The following is an 18667-nucleotide window of genomic DNA, read 5'->3' on the forward strand; positions in this document are numbered from 1 at the left end:
GGTACCGAAATGTGGTACCGTTTGACTTGTGAATCGATACTCTGTCCTTCGGTGGGAATTCGGTCGGTACCAATACAAAGTCGCGAATTCTGTTCCCATCCCTAGAGATGACATCATCCAGTTCAGATGATGACATTAACAGTCCAACTGTTACTCCTAATGACACCAGAGTTATATGGGTGAGTAAACAACCGTATTTTATGCCAGAAATTAGTTCCAGGTTGTAAAAAAAACCGGCACTTCTCCTTTAAAGAGAAGCTGCGATCAAACAACAGGAGATTTAGTCCGACTGTGTGTTGGATGGTGATGACCTCATCAACTGGAACCATTAAAAAAAAAAGACCTCATTGACCAGTTTGTGTTGGCGGTGTGTGATGTAATGTGATGTGATGTGATGTGATGTGAGGTGGAGGGTGGTGTAGTAAGCGGACCATGGTTACCCGGGCGATGCAGTACTCTCTGGGGTTCTCCTTCTCCAGGCCGTACTTCTCCAGCGCCTCCACCACGGCGAAGTCGGCCGTGTCCCTGGTGGAGAGCAGGATGGTCTTGTAGGGGATGTTGGGCTTCAGGCTGTCGGCGTATATCCGCAGAGTGCCTCCTGCAGGACACGCAGAATATTTAGGTTCACGTTTATGTACATATACACACGGAAACACATAAAAACGTCACATCATTTATTGTTTTAAAGGGAAACTACGCAAGTCCGTACTCTTTTCCACTGTGTTGCTAACCCTCATCCCAGCATGTAATGTGCATTTGTTTGTCTTTAACACAAGGTGGACAAAACATACAAATAATCATTTTTTGGCTAAAACCACACAAAACGCAACAATTATTAGAAAAATAACCTTTACTTCATTGAAGTCGAAGTTTTAATTTATTCAATTTTCCAATTCCTCAGCTCCAGCATATATCTTGATGAGGGAAGCACGATAACTATTATTGGCCTGATATTGGCTGATACAAATAGAATAAAATACAAATATATACACACAGATAAGTCCAATAACAACATTTTATTGCAGATTATTAGAGCCAATTATAATTAGCCAACATTGCCCTGATTTTGCCCATTTTCAGTCAGTTTGCCCCCTGAGTTTATATGAAACGATAAGAAATGTTGTTTTTTTTAAAGAGTCATAACATAATTACAGTAGCCTAGCGATGTCAACTTTATTATTTTGTTAAATCAGAGGCAAAGCTATGATGTTGTATTCATCTTTACTCACTGTATCTTGGCCTTTATTAACCTCAGGTGTGTAGATAAACTATCAAAAATGTTGTTGGTTATCGGTACGGGTTATGAGAAGCAGGAAGTTATCGTGCATCCCTATTCATGACCATCAAAATAATACTATAAAAAGGTATTTTTAAATCTTAGTATGATCCGTTCTGGAGATGCTAACCCGACCTCAGTCTGCACACAGGGATACAGATGTTAGTGTGCTACGTGCAAACAGATAATTCACCTTGTGCTCTCCGAGGAACTGAATTACAATTTCCCCCCTCAATTTAAAAAGGGAATGAAAGTTCATAAAAATAAAAAGCTTTATAATAACGCTTCACACTGCTTTGTGACCAAGAAACGATCATCACCTTAGTAAAAAATCCCACAAGGGAGTCTTCAGCAAAGCAAACAGGGCATTACATTAAATGAGCTTCTTCTTTTTTCTGTTTTCTTTTTTTAAATAGCACTCTGTGAGCCGGGAGAACGTCATTGTCTTAACCACAAGCCACTCTGGCCCACCATGTGTGTGTGTGTGTGTGTGTGTGTCCAGTGTTGTATACGGACGGTGGTTATGGAGTTGTTTTTAGAGCCAGTTCATGGTCCATCTGTCTGTCTGGCAGTCTGGAGCGATTAGGTAACGCCTGAGTCACCAAAAACCAGCCCATATGTGTGTGTGTTTGTGTGTGTGTTTGTTTCGTTCAACCACCGTGAACATTTTTGCGTGTTTGTGTGTGCAAACATGTCAGCGGGAGACTTTCCCCAGCAACATATGGTCCTGGGTGGACCAGCTGATGTAAACACGACGCGTCAGTTTATCAGCCATGAGAAGCCGAAGCAAATCTTATACCGTATTGACCCGAATATAAGACGACCCTGAATATAAGACGACCCCCCTTTTTCAAGACCTGTCTTTGGAAAAATACCTTTTTCAGACAAAATCAAAGAAAAAATTAATCTTTTTAAAATCATGTTTTCAGTATCTGTGAAATAACGTTCTGGTAGATTGTAGCGCCCACTGATCTCTCTGAATGTGTGTAGGTGTGTGTCCATCTCTCTTGCGCTCTGTTTACACAAAAAGGCACACGCATCTGCGGTGTTTTATTTTGAAAGTTGAGCGGATTCTCTCGTGTTTCTTTGTTTGACCTGCCCGGCTTGACGCCATCGCTCGCAGCTCGCGCACAAAATAGACCAGACACCGAAACGATCTCTGCAGGACGTCTGGTGTGAACAACACAATCTTTTAACATGAGCCCCGAAAGGAAACTGGCTCAGCTTCTCGGCGCTTCGCAGCTATTCGACGCCTCCGTGTCCGGTGTGTCCCTGTCCCCGGTGACAACGCGGCCGTAGCTGCTGTGATATGACGACCCCGCCCCCGGAGTCAGCTGTGATTAAAAGGACCTAAACCGAGTCGAGTTGAGTTGTAACTGTGTGGCAGCGCTCTGTTGTGTGGCGAAGGGGCAACACACACACACACACACTTGGCGCGCACACGCGCAATCGTCCTCTCAGATGCAGCTGCATCTCTCAGGTCACTGGTGTGTGTGAGTGTGAGAGGAAGAAAAGTCCTGACTTGCTTGAACAGACGTTGTTTGATGTCACCCGCTGATTTGCATATATAAATATCTAGACCCCGAATATAAGACGACCTGTCTTTTTCAGACTTTTTTTGATGGAAAAAATGTCGTCTTATATTCGGGTCAATACGGTATTTCATATTTATATTTATCGCCTAAAAATTAATAATAATTAAAAAAAATGTAAATAATATATCGCTCCACTTGTTGGTACTGATTACAGCTGTGCATCACCTCCACCAGCTGTTTGTTTCTGTTTGCAGATTCACCGTCCCACTGGATGCGGAGCTGCAGCGAACTGTGACGGTTCAGGTCACTGCAGATTCTCCCTGTGATTCACATCATCACTTTTGTTTTGTTTTGTTTGCCTGAAGCCACTCGGGGACACTGGGACTCGTTCAGAAGAACCTGTCGGTGTCGAGATCCGGGGGTTTTCTGAACCTCATGAATCTCTAACATGATGTCATTGTGAATCTGGGAGCAGGTTTTGAAATCCCAGGATAAAGTTCGGACTTGAAGCAGCTCTTTTAGATGCAGGAAGAGTATGTTATTTGTCTTGTGATATCATGTAGGACGGGCCACTGGAACTACAGACTAATTAACATACAACACCACTGAGCCAAAATCACTACGACCAATAACACTTGTCACAATCGTGTATTGGTGAGCTCTGGGATGTTCTACACTGGGCAAAAGTAGTGGTTGCCAAATGTGGCTCCTACATTTGCCAGCATCAATAATTTGGCGCCACTCATTTTTGGAGTTTGGTGTGTAAAATGTCAGATTTTATCCTGTTTTTTCCTCAGTTTCTTTGTGTTGGTCCATTGCAAAGCAAATAAATATACTTCTGAATACCTAAACATTTGCAGTTGCAACAATTTTCAGGGAGAAATTGGGGAATTATCTGAAGAGTGCAAAAAAAGTGCAGAGGTGCTAATGTTTTTGGCTGAAGCTCTGTTCCCACTAAGAAAGTTCCTGGTAAAGGAAGGAAGGGAGGAGGAACTTTACAGGAACGGTACCCTCGGTCGGACCCGTCGGCCTCTTGAGGCGATGTAATCATGATGCAATCATTTCAATCGTCGTCTTCTTTCACTACATGTTGTTGTTTTTCCAGCAGTGCAGACACTTTCTACTAATGCTTCTCTTCTGTTGAGTTTTAAAGAGGAAATATACTGGATTTGTAGCTTAACTATGCTACATTTTTACCTTAAGTAAACAGCTTTGGAGTGATTGTGATAGTTTAATAAATGGCTTCGCTTGCGACGAGGGAGAATGGAGGCTCTTTGTCTCCCACTTGCGTGTGTCACTGACTGCATCTCTTGGCTAAAAAACAACTTTGCAAGATCAGAGCCTCCGACAAACGTGCCCCATAACCTGTAATCTCCTGTTTATGACAGATTAAACTACACAAATTTATACACTGTAACATTGTATATGATATGTAATGTCATCTACCGCTCTATTGATTCGATTTCTCGCCGGCTTCGTTGTAAACAAATGCACAACAGCGGAAAAGCTACCGGACTTACATACTGTAGTTCCTCTTTAAAAATCTAGCTTCTTTCTGGGAGGAGACAGTTCCTGCAGTGGAAACGCTCCTCATGACTGCAGATAGTGGGTGTAGAGTGGGTTCTCACAATCAACATGTTGGCTACGTGTGTGGAAGACCTGAGCAGCTCTATACAGTAGAGCGTCAGTTCGCTACGGCCAGACCGCCGGGTTGGATCATCTCCCAAACGCCGAGGCCAACCACCGTGAGGCTGCTGTAACTCACTAAAGACTAAAGATCTACCGCCAGCGCCTCGATTCCAGATCCCACAGGAGCTTCTTCAGAGAGCCGGTTTGGTAACTTGTTGGAGATCGACAGAACCGACGGCCACATGTTCTGGTTCAACAGCGTTTTTAGCGTAAACGAGCACAAAACCAGATCTGTGTGAACTTGCACAGATCTGGGAGGGAGGTGTGGGCCAAGTTGGAGGTCTGGAACCAGGCTCGTCCTTCATCTGGCAAAATAATCACTCACTCCTCACTCACCGCTTCAGCGCTCTTTGCTGCTAAACTTTAGATGAACTGCTGAATGTCTGTGTGCTCTACTGTAAAAAGGAGGACGTGGACGGAGGGTTTTGTCCATACAGCAAGAAGTCCTGTCTCAAGTCTCTGCAGACACAGTCAGACCAGTTGGAAAGCGTTCTGCTGTTTTTCCTCCGTTTCATAATAATGAATCCCATTAAGATTCTGGGAACTTTTCAATGTTTTAATTCTACCATCTGGATCCTGGACACGACCCCGGTCCCAGACGGTGAAGTCATCGGTTTGGTCTTTTTCTTTAAAGATATAGTTCAACATTTTTGGCAAATTGGCCCATTGCCATAATCCCTATAGTCATAGCAGTAGGTTCGTTACCTTTAATTGTCGGTGCAAGCTATTTTTAGAGCGGCGGAGCAGAGCCGTGAGCTGCTCAGAGCTACGCTACGGAGGCTAATGGGATTTCTTGGTTTCCCTCATCAAACTCATCAAATACACAATCCAACAACTCCAAAACGCTCTGGTGGACAAGTTGTGACCTGCACATTCACCACGCTATGAGATAATAACAGAACGTTACCAGACAGAGTTGTTTTAGAGGGAAATTCATGCAAAACCGCTAATGCACGTTTCCGTCGGGGGCAGTTTTTCAGCAAGTAGTCTCTGCATTTCCCTCTAAAACAACTCTGTCTGGTAACGTTGTGTTATTATCTCATAGCGTGGTGAATGTGCAGGTCACAACTTGTCCACCAGAGCGTTTTGGAGTTGTTGGATTGTGTATTTGATGAGTTTGATGAGGGAAACCAAGAAATCCCATGAGCCTCCGTAGCGTAGCTCTGAGCAGCTCACGGCTCTGCTCCGCCGTTCTAAAAATAGCTTGCACCTACAATTAGGTAACGAACCTACTGCTATGACTATAGGGATTATGGCAATGGGCCAGTTTGCCAAAATGTTGAACTATCCCTTTAACATGCAAACTGGACGACGTAGACGATCAGAGTTTGACAACTGATCAAACTACTCAGGTAAAACGAGGTGTTCAAGTGCTGACAGTTACCCGAGTCTGGCCGCCCGTCGCTGCTCATGAACTCCTGCATGCGTTTCTCGAGCTTCTGCTGGCGTCTCCTCTTCATCACCACCTCTGGGTTGGAGATCGTCCTGGTGAAGCTGGTCTCGGGCATGTCCTTGTAGACCTCCGCCGCCAGACGACTGTTCTCCCTGAAACATTTTTTAAAAAAAGAAGAAGAAAAAAAAATGAGGGCGACGGATGACCAGGGAGAATAAGACAGACGGAAGAACAGAAAGGTCAAAGTTTAAATCACTATTCTGTTCTCTCTTGAAGACTTCTGTACTTTTCTTGACATTGTGGGAAAAAAAAAAAACAGGATGGTCTCCAGGGACGGGGAGGATGTGATAGCAGGACAGTAAGATGGATAACTTGTGAGAGAGGGTGTGTGTGGGTGTGTGTCTTACCCGTCCTCCCGGTTGAGCATCTGCTCGTCTCCGTCAGGGATCCGGGCAAACTCCTTCTCCCTCTTCTTTTCCTTCTTCTTCTCTTTCTTGGACAAAGTCCTCTTGAAGTTCTGGATCACGCCGTCCTTCTCCTTCTCCGGCCCGTTACTCTGACTCTTCTGGCGGAGGAGGGAGAGGAGTACATCAAGAGTGTGGAATACGTACAGTAGTATGTTAGTATGTGTCTTATGTCATTATTGTGTATTGCATTTTCTGTGTCTTCAATTATTTGATCTGAACAGCACTTTCTAACTTTGTTTATAAAAGGTTATCTATAAATGAAGTTCATTATTATTATTTATTATAATTTCTGAATGAACAATTTAACGAGCTGAAATGAGGAAGAGTGAGTCAACAAATCAGTCATCTAAGTCAACTAATTACAACTGATTACACCTGAAATCAAGTATGAACATATTGTAATGAGACAATTAAACCTTATTCATTTTGTTCTATTTCTGTTTGTGATGCTCTACATGTAATATAAGATGAAGGTAAGGTGTGGTACAGGTAACATGTATAGGTAAAGTCTGGTATAAGGTAAAGACAACAGCTAATTGGTGTAGTACAGTATGATATGACACATAAATTGAAGTTTTTTTGACCCCAGATCAAACTGAAAGTAAAATATGATCTGAATAAGAACCTTTGTATTTAACCAACAACAACCTGAAACCTAAAACTTCAATTTCCACTGTAGCTGCTCTGAAAGTGCAGTATGTCAATGTGCTGATAGAAAAACAAGGGTGTATGTTGTCAATTAATGGATGAATGATTGGATGGGTGAGTGTGTGAGTCAACTCTCTGTCAGACAGGAGATCGGAGGCCGAGCGGCCGAACCTTGGGCAGGATGTCGTTCTCGTTCTTGAGGACGAAGCGTCCTTCTCTGTCGTCTTTGTTCCAGTTGAGCTGAACGACAAGAGGCTTCTCGTCCAGGTCCAGCTGACGCTCTTCTAACACACACACACAGACACACAAGTTCACCTGCCAGCCGTCTACAGCATCGTCATCATCATCATCATCCCTCAGATTCAGTGCGTTTACATCAACTTGTGTATCCCGGATATGATCGGATTTTTTCGTATCATTTCACATCCCAGGATACTACAGTATCCCGGTTTTGCTACCCGGAGAAAACGGGATACTGCGGCATGTATACGCCTTATCCCGTTTTCTGACAGCTGGCTGCGCAGATGTTTCAGCAAAACAAACATGGTGGCAAACCGGCCATACTTTTGGAGCGACAAGGAAACGGAGCTTTGTCTTTCAACTAGGCATGTGCATGACTAAAAAAAAATGTCATGTTAGAGCAACAAGTCTAGTGTCGGATCAAACTACATCATCATGCCATGGTTCGGCTTTTTCGTAGTGTTCAACAGTTTCGGATCAAACAACATGGTTTCTTGCTGCGTAAAAGCATTTTTGGGTCGAGCCTCGAACTTTCAAACCTTTTACAAGAATGTGTGGTGGTTCCCTTGGCGTAAGGCGAGGGAGACGACAGGTATCATCAAGTCTCTTAGAAAATACAAACAGTCTGAAACCTTTACAGTTATTTCCTGAGACGAAGCGAGGCAGAGAGGAGCAGAGTCGCCAAAATGTAGCGTGGACTAATAAATAAGCACCGCTAATGACTGAGAAAAAAAAAGTTTTCCCCTGAACTCTTAAACTCCAGTCTCTACTCTTATTAACCACCTGATATTTTGTGTGACAATGCTGTGTGTCAGTAATGCGAGTCATTCTATTTTTATTAAAGTAATCGGTTACTCGAGTAAGACCAGGTTAGGTTACCCGGTTAGAAAATGACTCCAAATGCCCATGCCTACTTTCAATAATGATGGAAAAAAGCATCACAACACTGAGCTGTCTAAGTCAGTGGCGAATACGCTGCACGACGCTGGGTTTCCAGCACGCAACGCGATTTTAAAATTTTAAAGTGGCAAGAATCCATAGTGGTCTCATTTTCACAGATTGCCGCGGTTTACGTTGTAAAAAGTTAACACCACAAGTCTATCTATAAATTAAACTTTTGTATTTTGTTCTTGTATTTTAACTGTGATAATTTTCTGCATTGTATTCTAAATTGTGTTTTTATGTAAGCGTCTTTGAGCACTTGTAAAAGCGCGTTACAAATAAAATGTATTATTATTTATTACAAGTGCCTGCGTAAATAAGATGCAACTGTCAGAAAGCAGGATTTATCACGTAAACAGGGATATGAATAACCAGGTTTCTCTATGTAAACACGGTATCCCGAATATGATCAGAACAGGGATATTGTTTATAACAGGGATACTCAAGTCCATGTAAACGCACTGAGTGACACATTGTCCAAAAGTGTAAAAAAGACACTCACCGCCACTGACGTGCACCTCGTAGAGGGAGTACTTGGGCGAGGAGAGCATCCTCATGTCTGGTCTGAACTTCTCGGCCAACGTCTCGATGACGTCCTGCGTTGTCGCCGTGCTCGACACTCTGATGCACTTGGTGGCGAAGTTGCCGGCGACCCGGTCCTGGAAGTAGAACCGCATCACGCCATGGAACTCCAAGTCCTGGCCACAGAGACACAGAGAGAGAGAGTCTGTTAGATTAAACTGCAGATTATGTTCAATCACTGCAGCCACATGAGAAGATGTCAAACCCCGCTCCTAATTCACTTTTCTGGCGTGAACACGGTGGATCTGACTTGTTGATGATCAGGACGAGCGCCGAGGTGACACTGGCCCACAGCCAGCCAGCGGAGAGTGTGTCAGCAGGTTGTGTGTGTGTGTGAGTATGAGTGTGTGACGACAGGAAAAGGTTGGTCTGTCATTCACTGACCCACATACGACAACGTCTGGCCGCCGCTGCAGCCAACAACAGCATTTCAAAATGCATCCGATCCAAGTTTCACATCCAGACGGACAAACACCTGGCACAATCTGATGCTTCTGGATCGTTTCCAGCTCGTTACTTCCTGTTTCTTGGGTTTAACCCGCAAAAAATACGCTTTTCACACATATGCACAACATATAAGTTCAAACACAGCAGAGTACGAGTAGTGAGCAGAAATACAGACGCCCCGGGGGCTGTTTTCCCTCTGCGTGGAGTACGAGAGTCAAACGAGAACGTCTAAAACCCATGTACACGTCCCGGTCCTGATGCGCTTGTATGTTTAAGGCAGGGCTGCTGACGCTGCACAGCCGTGTGCATGCATAGTTGCATACATGTGCATATGTTAAGGTTCAGCGGTGACACCGGCCTCGTATTTCACTGGAGCTGCTGCAGAGTCTTACTAGACATGTGTGTTGGACCTTGTAGATAACAGAGAGCTGGTATCTGCTCCTCCTTTAGTATCCAAATGAGACATGAAAATCATGTTGCTCTCATAAAAAAACTATTTTTAAAAGCAGAATCTTTTCTTTCTTTTTTTAAGAATTATTGCCTTGTTTCAAATGTATCTCCTTTTTTATATGCAAACGATATGACATAGGGAGAACGGCTTCTCGCTCCCATGTATAACGAGGTTTTAATAGAAGTGACAATAAACTGCAAACAGAAAAAGTACCAAGGCACTCATCTTAATGAAAAAATGAAAATGCCTTTATTAGGTCATGGGCAGAACATGGTAAAAACAAGCACTTTGACGCATTTCATCATAAAGTGAGTGGTTAAAGAACATGTGACTCTGGTAACAGGTGTAGTATTGACAATAAAATGAATTGGATTGTATAAATGGGAAGTAGATGCTGAAATATGAAGACAGCTAAGAAACTGCCTATGGAAAACTCAACAAAATTGAACATTATAGGCCTTAAATTAGTAAAACACAACAGAGATATTGCATCAAATTTGTGTAATCCTATTTCATTTTAAGGTGCAGCTGACTGATGGCTCTCTACGGAGGGTTTTTCCTGAGGAGTGTAGGCTACTAGTTGATGTGTCTGCAAAAACCCAGCTGCGGGAAAACCCTGACCAGCGTCATTCCTCTGCAATGTAGGTATGCTGCTTCCTGTCAGGATGCCAATAAAGCAATTTTGAATTTGAATTTTAAAAAAGGGACACAGAGAGAGAAAGAGAGAGTGTCCTTTCCGGCATTTCGGAGTGGTAGATAACCGTGGTAACGACTCTATGAGGTGACAGGAGCCCGGGGTGATTTGAGGCGAAGGTTTAAACTAGATTTAACTAGATTAATTCGACACTGTTGAAGTCAGTCGGTGGCCTTCTTCTCCTCCTGCACGCTCGCAGCTGTATATTTAATGTTAAAGAGGATGTAAAGACAGATTCATAGGAAGAAAAAAACAAGGTGACAGGATTGTTAAATAAAACTCTGTCTGTGTTTGACAGAGGCTCAGTCAGGCAGGCAGAGTGGAAACACTGAGCATAGTTTCGATAGGCGAGGGTGGAGCCGGGAATGTGTGTGCGTTGTGATTTACTGCTGGAATGTGGGTCATCGAGGGTTGCCGTTGTCAAGCTTGCGTAACCATTGGTAACTGTTACTGTGGAGACAACTCGGTCCACTCGGGTTCAAAAAAAAAAAAAAAAGCCTTGTTTTTTTTTGTTTTTAAGAGCGAGCAGAGGGATAATTAACACTCTTTTCTCTTTCACAGCCACTGGGAGGAAGTTCAAGTCCAAACACACACACACACCAACAACTACTACTACTACACACCTGCAGCACATGGTACAGTCCGGCAAGCACATACCTCCAGGTTGCGGTTCATTTCCACACCCCTGTGCTCATGAGAAATGGTTCAGTCCAAGTACACTGGCATATTTCTAGAGAACATGGTCAAAGTCTGAAACTCCATATGTTCTTCACCCCTACCTACCCCCTAATCTGGTCTGGACTAGACCTGCATACATCCATGCCCAGAGTCTGACCAGACCTCCAGACCAAGATTCACTCAATGAACCCATTAAAGCAGAACTTTGCAAGTCGGCCGGAAATAGCTCGCTCCTTCGTTGGTTTCTCTTTTTTTCCCTCTCCGGAGCTCCCCCACAGTTCTGGTAGGCACATGTCACTGTCGTAAAAAAAAAAAAAAAACTCGCCGCCACCACCTCCGCCCCCTACACGTGCTTGTGTTTACTGCTGTTTGCTAAGCCCTGCTAACACCGAGCTAATGCTAACACGGAGCTAATGCTAACACGGAGCTAACGGAGCTAATGCTAACACGGAGCTAACGCTAGCACAGAGCTAACGCTAATACGGCCACACACAGACACAAAGACACAAAGACACAGACATACACACACATGAATAAAGGTTCCAAAACGCAAAGATGTGTGTGTGTGTGTGTCATGATGTATATATTATCTTATAAAAGACCCATGGTGTGTGTGTCTGTGTTAGCATTAGCTCCCCGTTAGCCACAAGCTGAACTTCCTCAGTACAAACATTTCATGTTTCCATGGTTTCCTCCGACTTTCCGAACTCAAACCAATCACGATTCGTGACATGCATGACGTCATCTGCGTTCTTATCTCGTACTGCCGTAAGGCAGTTTCTCGCGATACTTCTATCCATTGACGAGATTTGTAACACCGAGACGGACGACTGATCTTGCAAGTGCGGTTTTCAGCCAGTGGGGGGGGTGAGCGCATTGGCCTAGACCCCATTCACTTCATAACAGGTCACTCAACCATCACAGTGACTCTGAGCCACAATAATTACAGCCCAAATCCTGCATAGTTCCGCTTTAATATCAAGAAGTACAGTCTTGTAGACCCATTCACCCGGTCCTGCAACAACCTGTTCTCCAGTCAAACCCTGACTCCAGGTCTTAGTCCATTCACCCAGAGTCTGGTCTTGGGTCCAACTGGTCAACTTCTAAACCTCTGTACCTCCAATTGACCTATGGCTAAGCCACGCCCCCAAACGCGATGAGCCAATCACAGTGCGCATAGCTAGCCCATACACTCGGACATTCTCCGCTTCCACGTCCATTGAAATGCATTGCAGTCAGTTTTCATTCGTTTTTATATGTTTTTTCTTGACTAAATGGTTCTTCATGACTATACACCCATAAATCAAGATCTTTCTCCAGGACCTGTGAGATTTTAAAGTCCATATGTCGACACCATGGACCAGTTCTACACCCCTACCCCCAAATCTGGTCTGTACTAGACCTGCATACAGCCATGGCCACAGTCTGACCAGACCTCCAGACCAAGATTCAGCCAATAAACCCATTGGTATCAAGAAGATCGTCCAGTTCTGGTAAAAATACAAATCCTTCTTCTACACCCTTGTACTTCCAGGTCATCATGGTCCATTCCCACAACAGTGTGACCCAGTTCAGCAACGACCTGTTCTCCAGTCAAACCCTGACTCCAGGTCTTAGTCCATTCACCCAGAGTCTGGTCCAGATTAACACACCAATATTTCTGGGCTTGAGTCCAACTCTACACATGGTCAACTTCTAAACCTCTGTACCTCCATGTATGGTCCAGGTCCAGTTCTAACATCCTGTAAAGTCCCATACCTTTATATCTGAAGACCAAGTCGGTCATCCTTCAAGACTATAAACCCACAAATCAAGGTCTTTCTCCAGGACCTCTTAGAAAACAATAACAACGCATTTCATAAAGGATCTATACAGTAACCAGGATTTGATGACATGATGGTGGGTGGAGGAAAGACATTAACATGGAAATATTATGGAGTAATTGGAGTATCATCTCTTGCATCTCTAGAAACTAGGTTAATAAGGCTGATTGAAAACAAAACTAAAGATGTCCTCGTTTTACAAACATTTCTATCTTAAATCATAATGTTTTTTGACAAGAAAGAAAGAAAGAAAGAAAGAAAGAAAGAAAGAAAGAAAGAAAGAAAGAAAGAAAGAAAGAAAGAAAGAAAGAAAGAAAGAAAGAAACTTTTTTCTAAATAAATATAACTATTATGACCAAGCACTTAAACTTGGCATATGACACTATTTTTAGCTGCTTGTGGTTTTTCAATGAAACTCCAGTGTGTGTTTGTGTTTCAGCTAAAAGCTCAAACTGTGTCATGTAACACAAGAACAAACTGTTCAGTCCTGATAACATTAATAATAATACTAATAATAACAACAATAATCCCTTTTTTAAATATTTCACTAACAGGAAATGCTAATGCAGCAGAAAGTCAGTGTGTCGCCCAACAACAGTCTGGATGAGCGCTGTCACACACTGTCACACACTTCCTGTTTAACAGCAGGCACAGCTGCATCAGCAGAGGTTTAGGGAAGTGTCCGATGTTGATCCACATCTGTCACCGTGGGAACGAGCCCCTACGAGTCTAACACTTATTAACTAATGTGTTATAATGACTGTGTGTGTGTGCGTATAAATATATTAGACTAAAATGCAGTGGGTGCATGTGTGTGTGTGTATTCTACACTTCTACACACACACACAAAGAAAGAGAGAAAGTGAAGTCATGTGATTGATACCTGTGACTAAACGTGTGAGACAGGACTATTTATGACACACACCCAGCAGTTATCAGTTAGATAAAAACCTGATGGAGAGACAGGAGGGGAAAAAAAGGGTGTGTGTTTGTGTGAGTGTGTGTGAGTGTGTGTTTGACTCCTGCCAATAAAATCTGCAGTGATTTTCTAGAGAAGTAGAAACACAAATTCTTTCTGCGTAGATGTTGAAACCTCAAACTGAAAAGCCAAAGACACAGAGTGTTTGCAGTCGTCTGCATTAGGTCATTTGTTTATTCGCCTTCTCAGGAGGGTAAAAAAAAAAAAAGGCAAGGACTTATCCTTTCATCAACTGTTGAAAATAATAATTAAATATAGTTAGATTTGAATTTAGAAACAAAATACTGTATATGACCATTTAGTAGCCCGGGCGTTTAATATGCTAAATCGACTTGGAGCGCAGGCGTTTATAAGAACCAGGTGCGTATTTTGCAACAGGCTACAATTTATTTTTGCAATGAGCAGCACCAGACCATCATGCAAAGACTGGAACAAAACTACTTTTTTCCCCGACACATCTTTATTGACACCAGACAATAAATACAAAGACAGCTTGTCTGTGTTACCGCGACACAGGGAGCCGATCAGATCAGTGTGATGAACGATAACGGGAGGGGAGGGTTGATTGCTGTAATTTCAACACTGTTCAATTAGCGCATTTATTTATTTGTCTTAGTCTATTCGCAGTCTAGCGAGAGAGTGCGAGCCGGTGAAACACTGTTAAAAAACCTTTTTTTTTTTCTGTGCAAGACTATGGTTCACACTTAACCGCCGGGGCGTTTAATTGAACCACCGTTTAATATGCTGAATGAGGTCGGACCTGGCGGCTATTAGAGCACGGGCGTGTATTTTTGGTCATCTACGGTAAGAACAATCTCATTCATTCTTTCCATTTAAACTGTAATGACTGTTATCACTTTGCAAAATAACAAAATATTACTTAGCGATATTGAAAATAAATCGATGCAAAATCTCAATAGAGATATTAAATATTAATAGTCGGTTGATTAAATAATTGGTATCAGAAATTATCACACACTCCTTGTCTCTCTTTCATTCACACACATGTTTAACTGTCTATTCATATCAATCTGCTCAGGAATGTTCAATGTCAGGCCGTTGATCATGAGTCACACCGAGTCTTTTAACTGAAGAGAGAGAGAGAGACACAGTCGGAGGTAATGAGAGATAACGCTACTGACTGCTAAATCCTCCTCCCATCATGCATCTTGACTCACACCTCGGGGTCAGAGGTGATCCAGGAGAGAGGAGCAGAGGTCAAAGGTCGCATCTGTGTTCTTCTGAGAAAGTGAGTTCACTTCACTCTCTGGTTGTAAAATGGAAAAGAAAGAGGCTTCCACCTGGTGCCTGTCTCTCACTTGTATCTATGTGGATTAAAGTTTAAGCGGGCTGAGGTTTTCCAGCTCGTAAACCATTTCAGAGCTGAGTGAATCGGAGCTGAGCCTCATCGGACCGTTAGAGAATCAAATCTTTAACCTGCTGTTTGTTAAACTTTCACCTTAATGAGCTCATTCATTTAAATATTTACTCACTTTCCCCTCAGATAAACCTCACACCTTCACATCTGTAAACAGAGCCGAGACAGAAACCAGACACACCACAGCACAGTATTTATAATATAGACACTTATCTCATTAATCACCCTGATGATAATGCACATAGTTTTACACTACTACTCGTTAAGTTACAGTACAGCTCTTCTTCCTCCTCAGTATTGTCCGAAACAGAGAAACTATTCTGACTTAAACCTGTAAAACCAGTCTATAAAACCCAGGACCTTGAGCCCTAGAAACACATTAACACACAGGTGAGTGTGTGAAACTGAGTCACAACGTGTTATGATGTAAACTACATGACTCACAAACTGATATTTCATTATCCTTTTCCAATAATAAAGGACGGTTAAATATGAAACAACACTGTGGAAAAACCAAAAAATCCTCATATCCGAGTTTGGTTATTGGTGCATTTGACTGAAAAATTACAACAAAACTTAATTAGGCTAATTATTATCAAATTGCTGCAGAATAATTTCCTGTGAATGGACAATATCATATTCTGAGCAAAAAATATCAAAAATAATTAGATTTTCTAAAAGAAAAAGCCTTAAAAAATCATCCAAACTGTTAAATATATATAAGATTTTATGACATCATTAGCTCTAGGTCTGTTTTGACCCAGTTAATCCAAATCTAGTGAGGGAAAACAGCGCTCTCACACATTATTATAACGCTACAACAGCAACAAAATCAACTAATTAGAAAACGCTGAATCCAGGTATCCATGTCAAGGTCAAGAGATAAAATAAAATAAAATAAAATAAAACAGAGACCCTGAGGGGCCACAACATAAAACGGCCCCTGACTGGAAACTTGCTTGTCTGCAGAAAGGACAACATTCATTAAAGCCTCAGATGTTGCACTGTGGACAAACATGAGAGCGCCCGAGGACCCAAACATCGAGCGCGTTACAACAACAACCACCGCTCCCTCTAATGCGTTTGTGGTTTTTTTTTTTGCAGCGTTGTGCACTTTGTGTTGATGCACTCTCATCATCACGCAGCTTTAAGAAACAACACTTTCACTAGTAGTTTAACGGTTACGCTGCTTTTTTGTTTTGTTTATGATCCACGCTTCACGGGGCGATTCACAAAATCTGCAGAGGTGGACGAAGTTCTGACTGCAACACAGAAACAACAACACAAACACACACAGCAGAGAGCAACCGGAGTTCAACGCAATCACAAGCTGCATTCTGCTGCTTTTATAAAGTTGAGCTGAAACTTTTTCGTGATCTGAAGAATAAAAAAAACACTGAGCTGACCAGAGATCAGCTTCTCCTCCATCAGGTCTCACTCTCTCTTTTATCGTTTCCCTGTCACATCTCCCTTTTCCCTCTGACAAGTCAAAGCAACAAGACGACCAAAGAAAGCCATCTTTAAACTGATCCTGCACATACACACACAGCCTGGTTATCTCAGAGTGTGTGTGTGTGTGTGTGTGTGTGTGTGAGAGAGAGAGAAGAATGGGGGAGCGGTGGGGAGGAGGAGGAGGTTATCAGGTGTTGTAGAAACAAACCAGAGCTCAGTTTCCGAGCTGGAGTCACTGTGGTACCACCGTTAACACGCAACTATATTTAGTCCTACACAACGATGCAGCAGCAGCACTGGAACTAAACGCATCCCTCAATAACACTGTGATTAATCTTTATACACATTTGCACTAATGCATACATGCAATGCATCATATCTTATGCTGCTAAATAATGTGACAAATGCTGTTTTTTTCTGAATGAGCCACATCTCCACCTGTCAGAGAAACGTACGTACACATACACTCACCTGATGAACAATACAAGTGCAACACAGCTAAATGGACAAGTGCAACATACTGTGCATTATCTGTTTATTATTTTTTTAAACTGCACTTAAGCCTTTTTATGCTGCTTCTTGATTTCATGTGGTGTTTTCATATGCAATGACAATAAATCTATCTGTCCATTTTAAGGTAATGGTTCAATATGAGACCTGATATTATAAATATACACGAGTCTGCCTTGCCTCTGGTTACGGGCGCTATACCTCCAAACTGTATAAATGATAAATAATCATAATATGTTTTATTAGAGATGAGCACTTTTACAGATGCTGAACGACACCTTACATGGATACTAATGATAAAAATAGATGCAAGTAAAACAAGCGAAACCCTAAAACAGTCATTTAAACACTAATAGACACATAATCATACACTAAAAGCTCATTTAAAAAGGTGAGTGAACCACTCTCTATTCATTTTAGTCTCATAGACAATAATGGATTAATTTAATGCCTTGTCAACAGACAGCAGAGAGATGGATAAAGAGGAGGGGAGCGATAAACAGCTGGGCCTGAATCTGGGACAATGCAGTTATAATATAGCCTACTGTAGTTGGAATCAACTTTTTCTTTTTACCCCTTCTCATGAAGTGATCGTGAAAATGTGGTTTATTAGACAAAAACTAAACTTTATTGATCAATTTCCTCCAAACATATCAGTGTTAAACCAAATTAGACCACAATTAACTTTTGCAAACTGTGTATTCAGCCTTAAAAACTAAATTGAGCAGGATTGAACAATGGGATCAAGGGTTCAGTTTAACCCTTGATCAGTTTAACAGAAACACATAGGCTATTCAAGGGGAATTCATGCATAAGAATGTGTCCAATATTACTCAGTCACTAATATCGAGTATGGCCGCCCGTGACATGGATCAATGCGTTTAGATGTCGTAGTTTCACCTGGGTAACTAGGATTCACTGCACCTGGTCAAAGGTGATTATTGATGTAGATAAAGAGGAATGAAAACAGAAGTATTCCAGCTTTATGGGCAGCGGAAAATACTACAGCTACAGCTCAACTCGTTGTGACCTCTTCCTGTTTGTTATCACACATGTGCTGCGACAGAGAGCCGATCACACGGACGTGACAGAGATGCAATATGAAATCAATTAAAGCCAATGAAATGTTTCCTATTACACAGTCACGGCTCACTAGCACTTGGATAAACCACTTTCTCTCTCTCTATAAACTTGTTTTTGGGTTCGGCTTCTCTCTTTTTTCTTTCTTTTTCCTCTGTGGGAAAGTTCAACTCCAACTCATCACTGTGTTTTAAATGATCCTCCTCACTCTGTTCTGGTTTAATATGTGTTTCTTTTGATTCGATACTGCAGCCCTGTGTTTAATTAAAGACAAACCAAACCGAAAAAAGAAAAAGGTTAAACCCTTGTTTCCATGGAGACGCTGAATACTTGCGTTTTTTGTTTTTTTTTACTTTTTTTGGGATTGAACAGATGAATTTAAAGTGAAGGGAGAAGGAGGAGG

General features: G+C 42.2%; 1 protein-coding gene across 50 annotated transcripts in view; it reads right to left on the reverse strand.

The window, feature by feature from the left end:
* Positions 1-18667, reverse strand: part of afdna (afadin, adherens junction formation factor a) — a 137477-nt gene that overhangs the window by 87183 nt on the left and 31627 nt on the right. For 22 of the 50 annotated variants that reach the window (XR_015035165.1, XR_015035162.1, XM_085770205.1 and 19 more), the window contains exons 2-6: positions 8693-8888; positions 7180-7292; positions 6301-6458; positions 5885-6045; positions 441-598 (exon numbers count right to left, since the gene is read on the reverse strand). Coding sequence is in view for 44 of the 50 variants with exons in the window: in XM_085770205.1 (XP_085626331.1) it covers positions 441-598; positions 5885-6045; positions 6301-6458; positions 7180-7292; positions 8693-8888 (786 nt within the window). In the remaining 6 variants the exon portion in view is untranslated. Of the gene's footprint in view, positions 1-431; positions 599-5884; positions 6046-6300; positions 6459-7179; positions 7293-8692; positions 8889-18667 lie in introns of all 50 variants that reach the window. The other 28 variants (XR_015035164.1, XM_085770202.1, XM_085770198.1 and 25 more) reach the window with 3 other exon arrangements.

The sequence above is a fragment of the Trachurus japonicus genome, chromosome 24, assembly GCF_045865225.1.
Source record: "Trachurus japonicus isolate A0001 chromosome 24, Traja_1.0".
NCBI classification, from domain to species: Eukaryota; Metazoa; Chordata; class Actinopteri; order Carangiformes; family Carangidae; genus Trachurus; species Trachurus japonicus.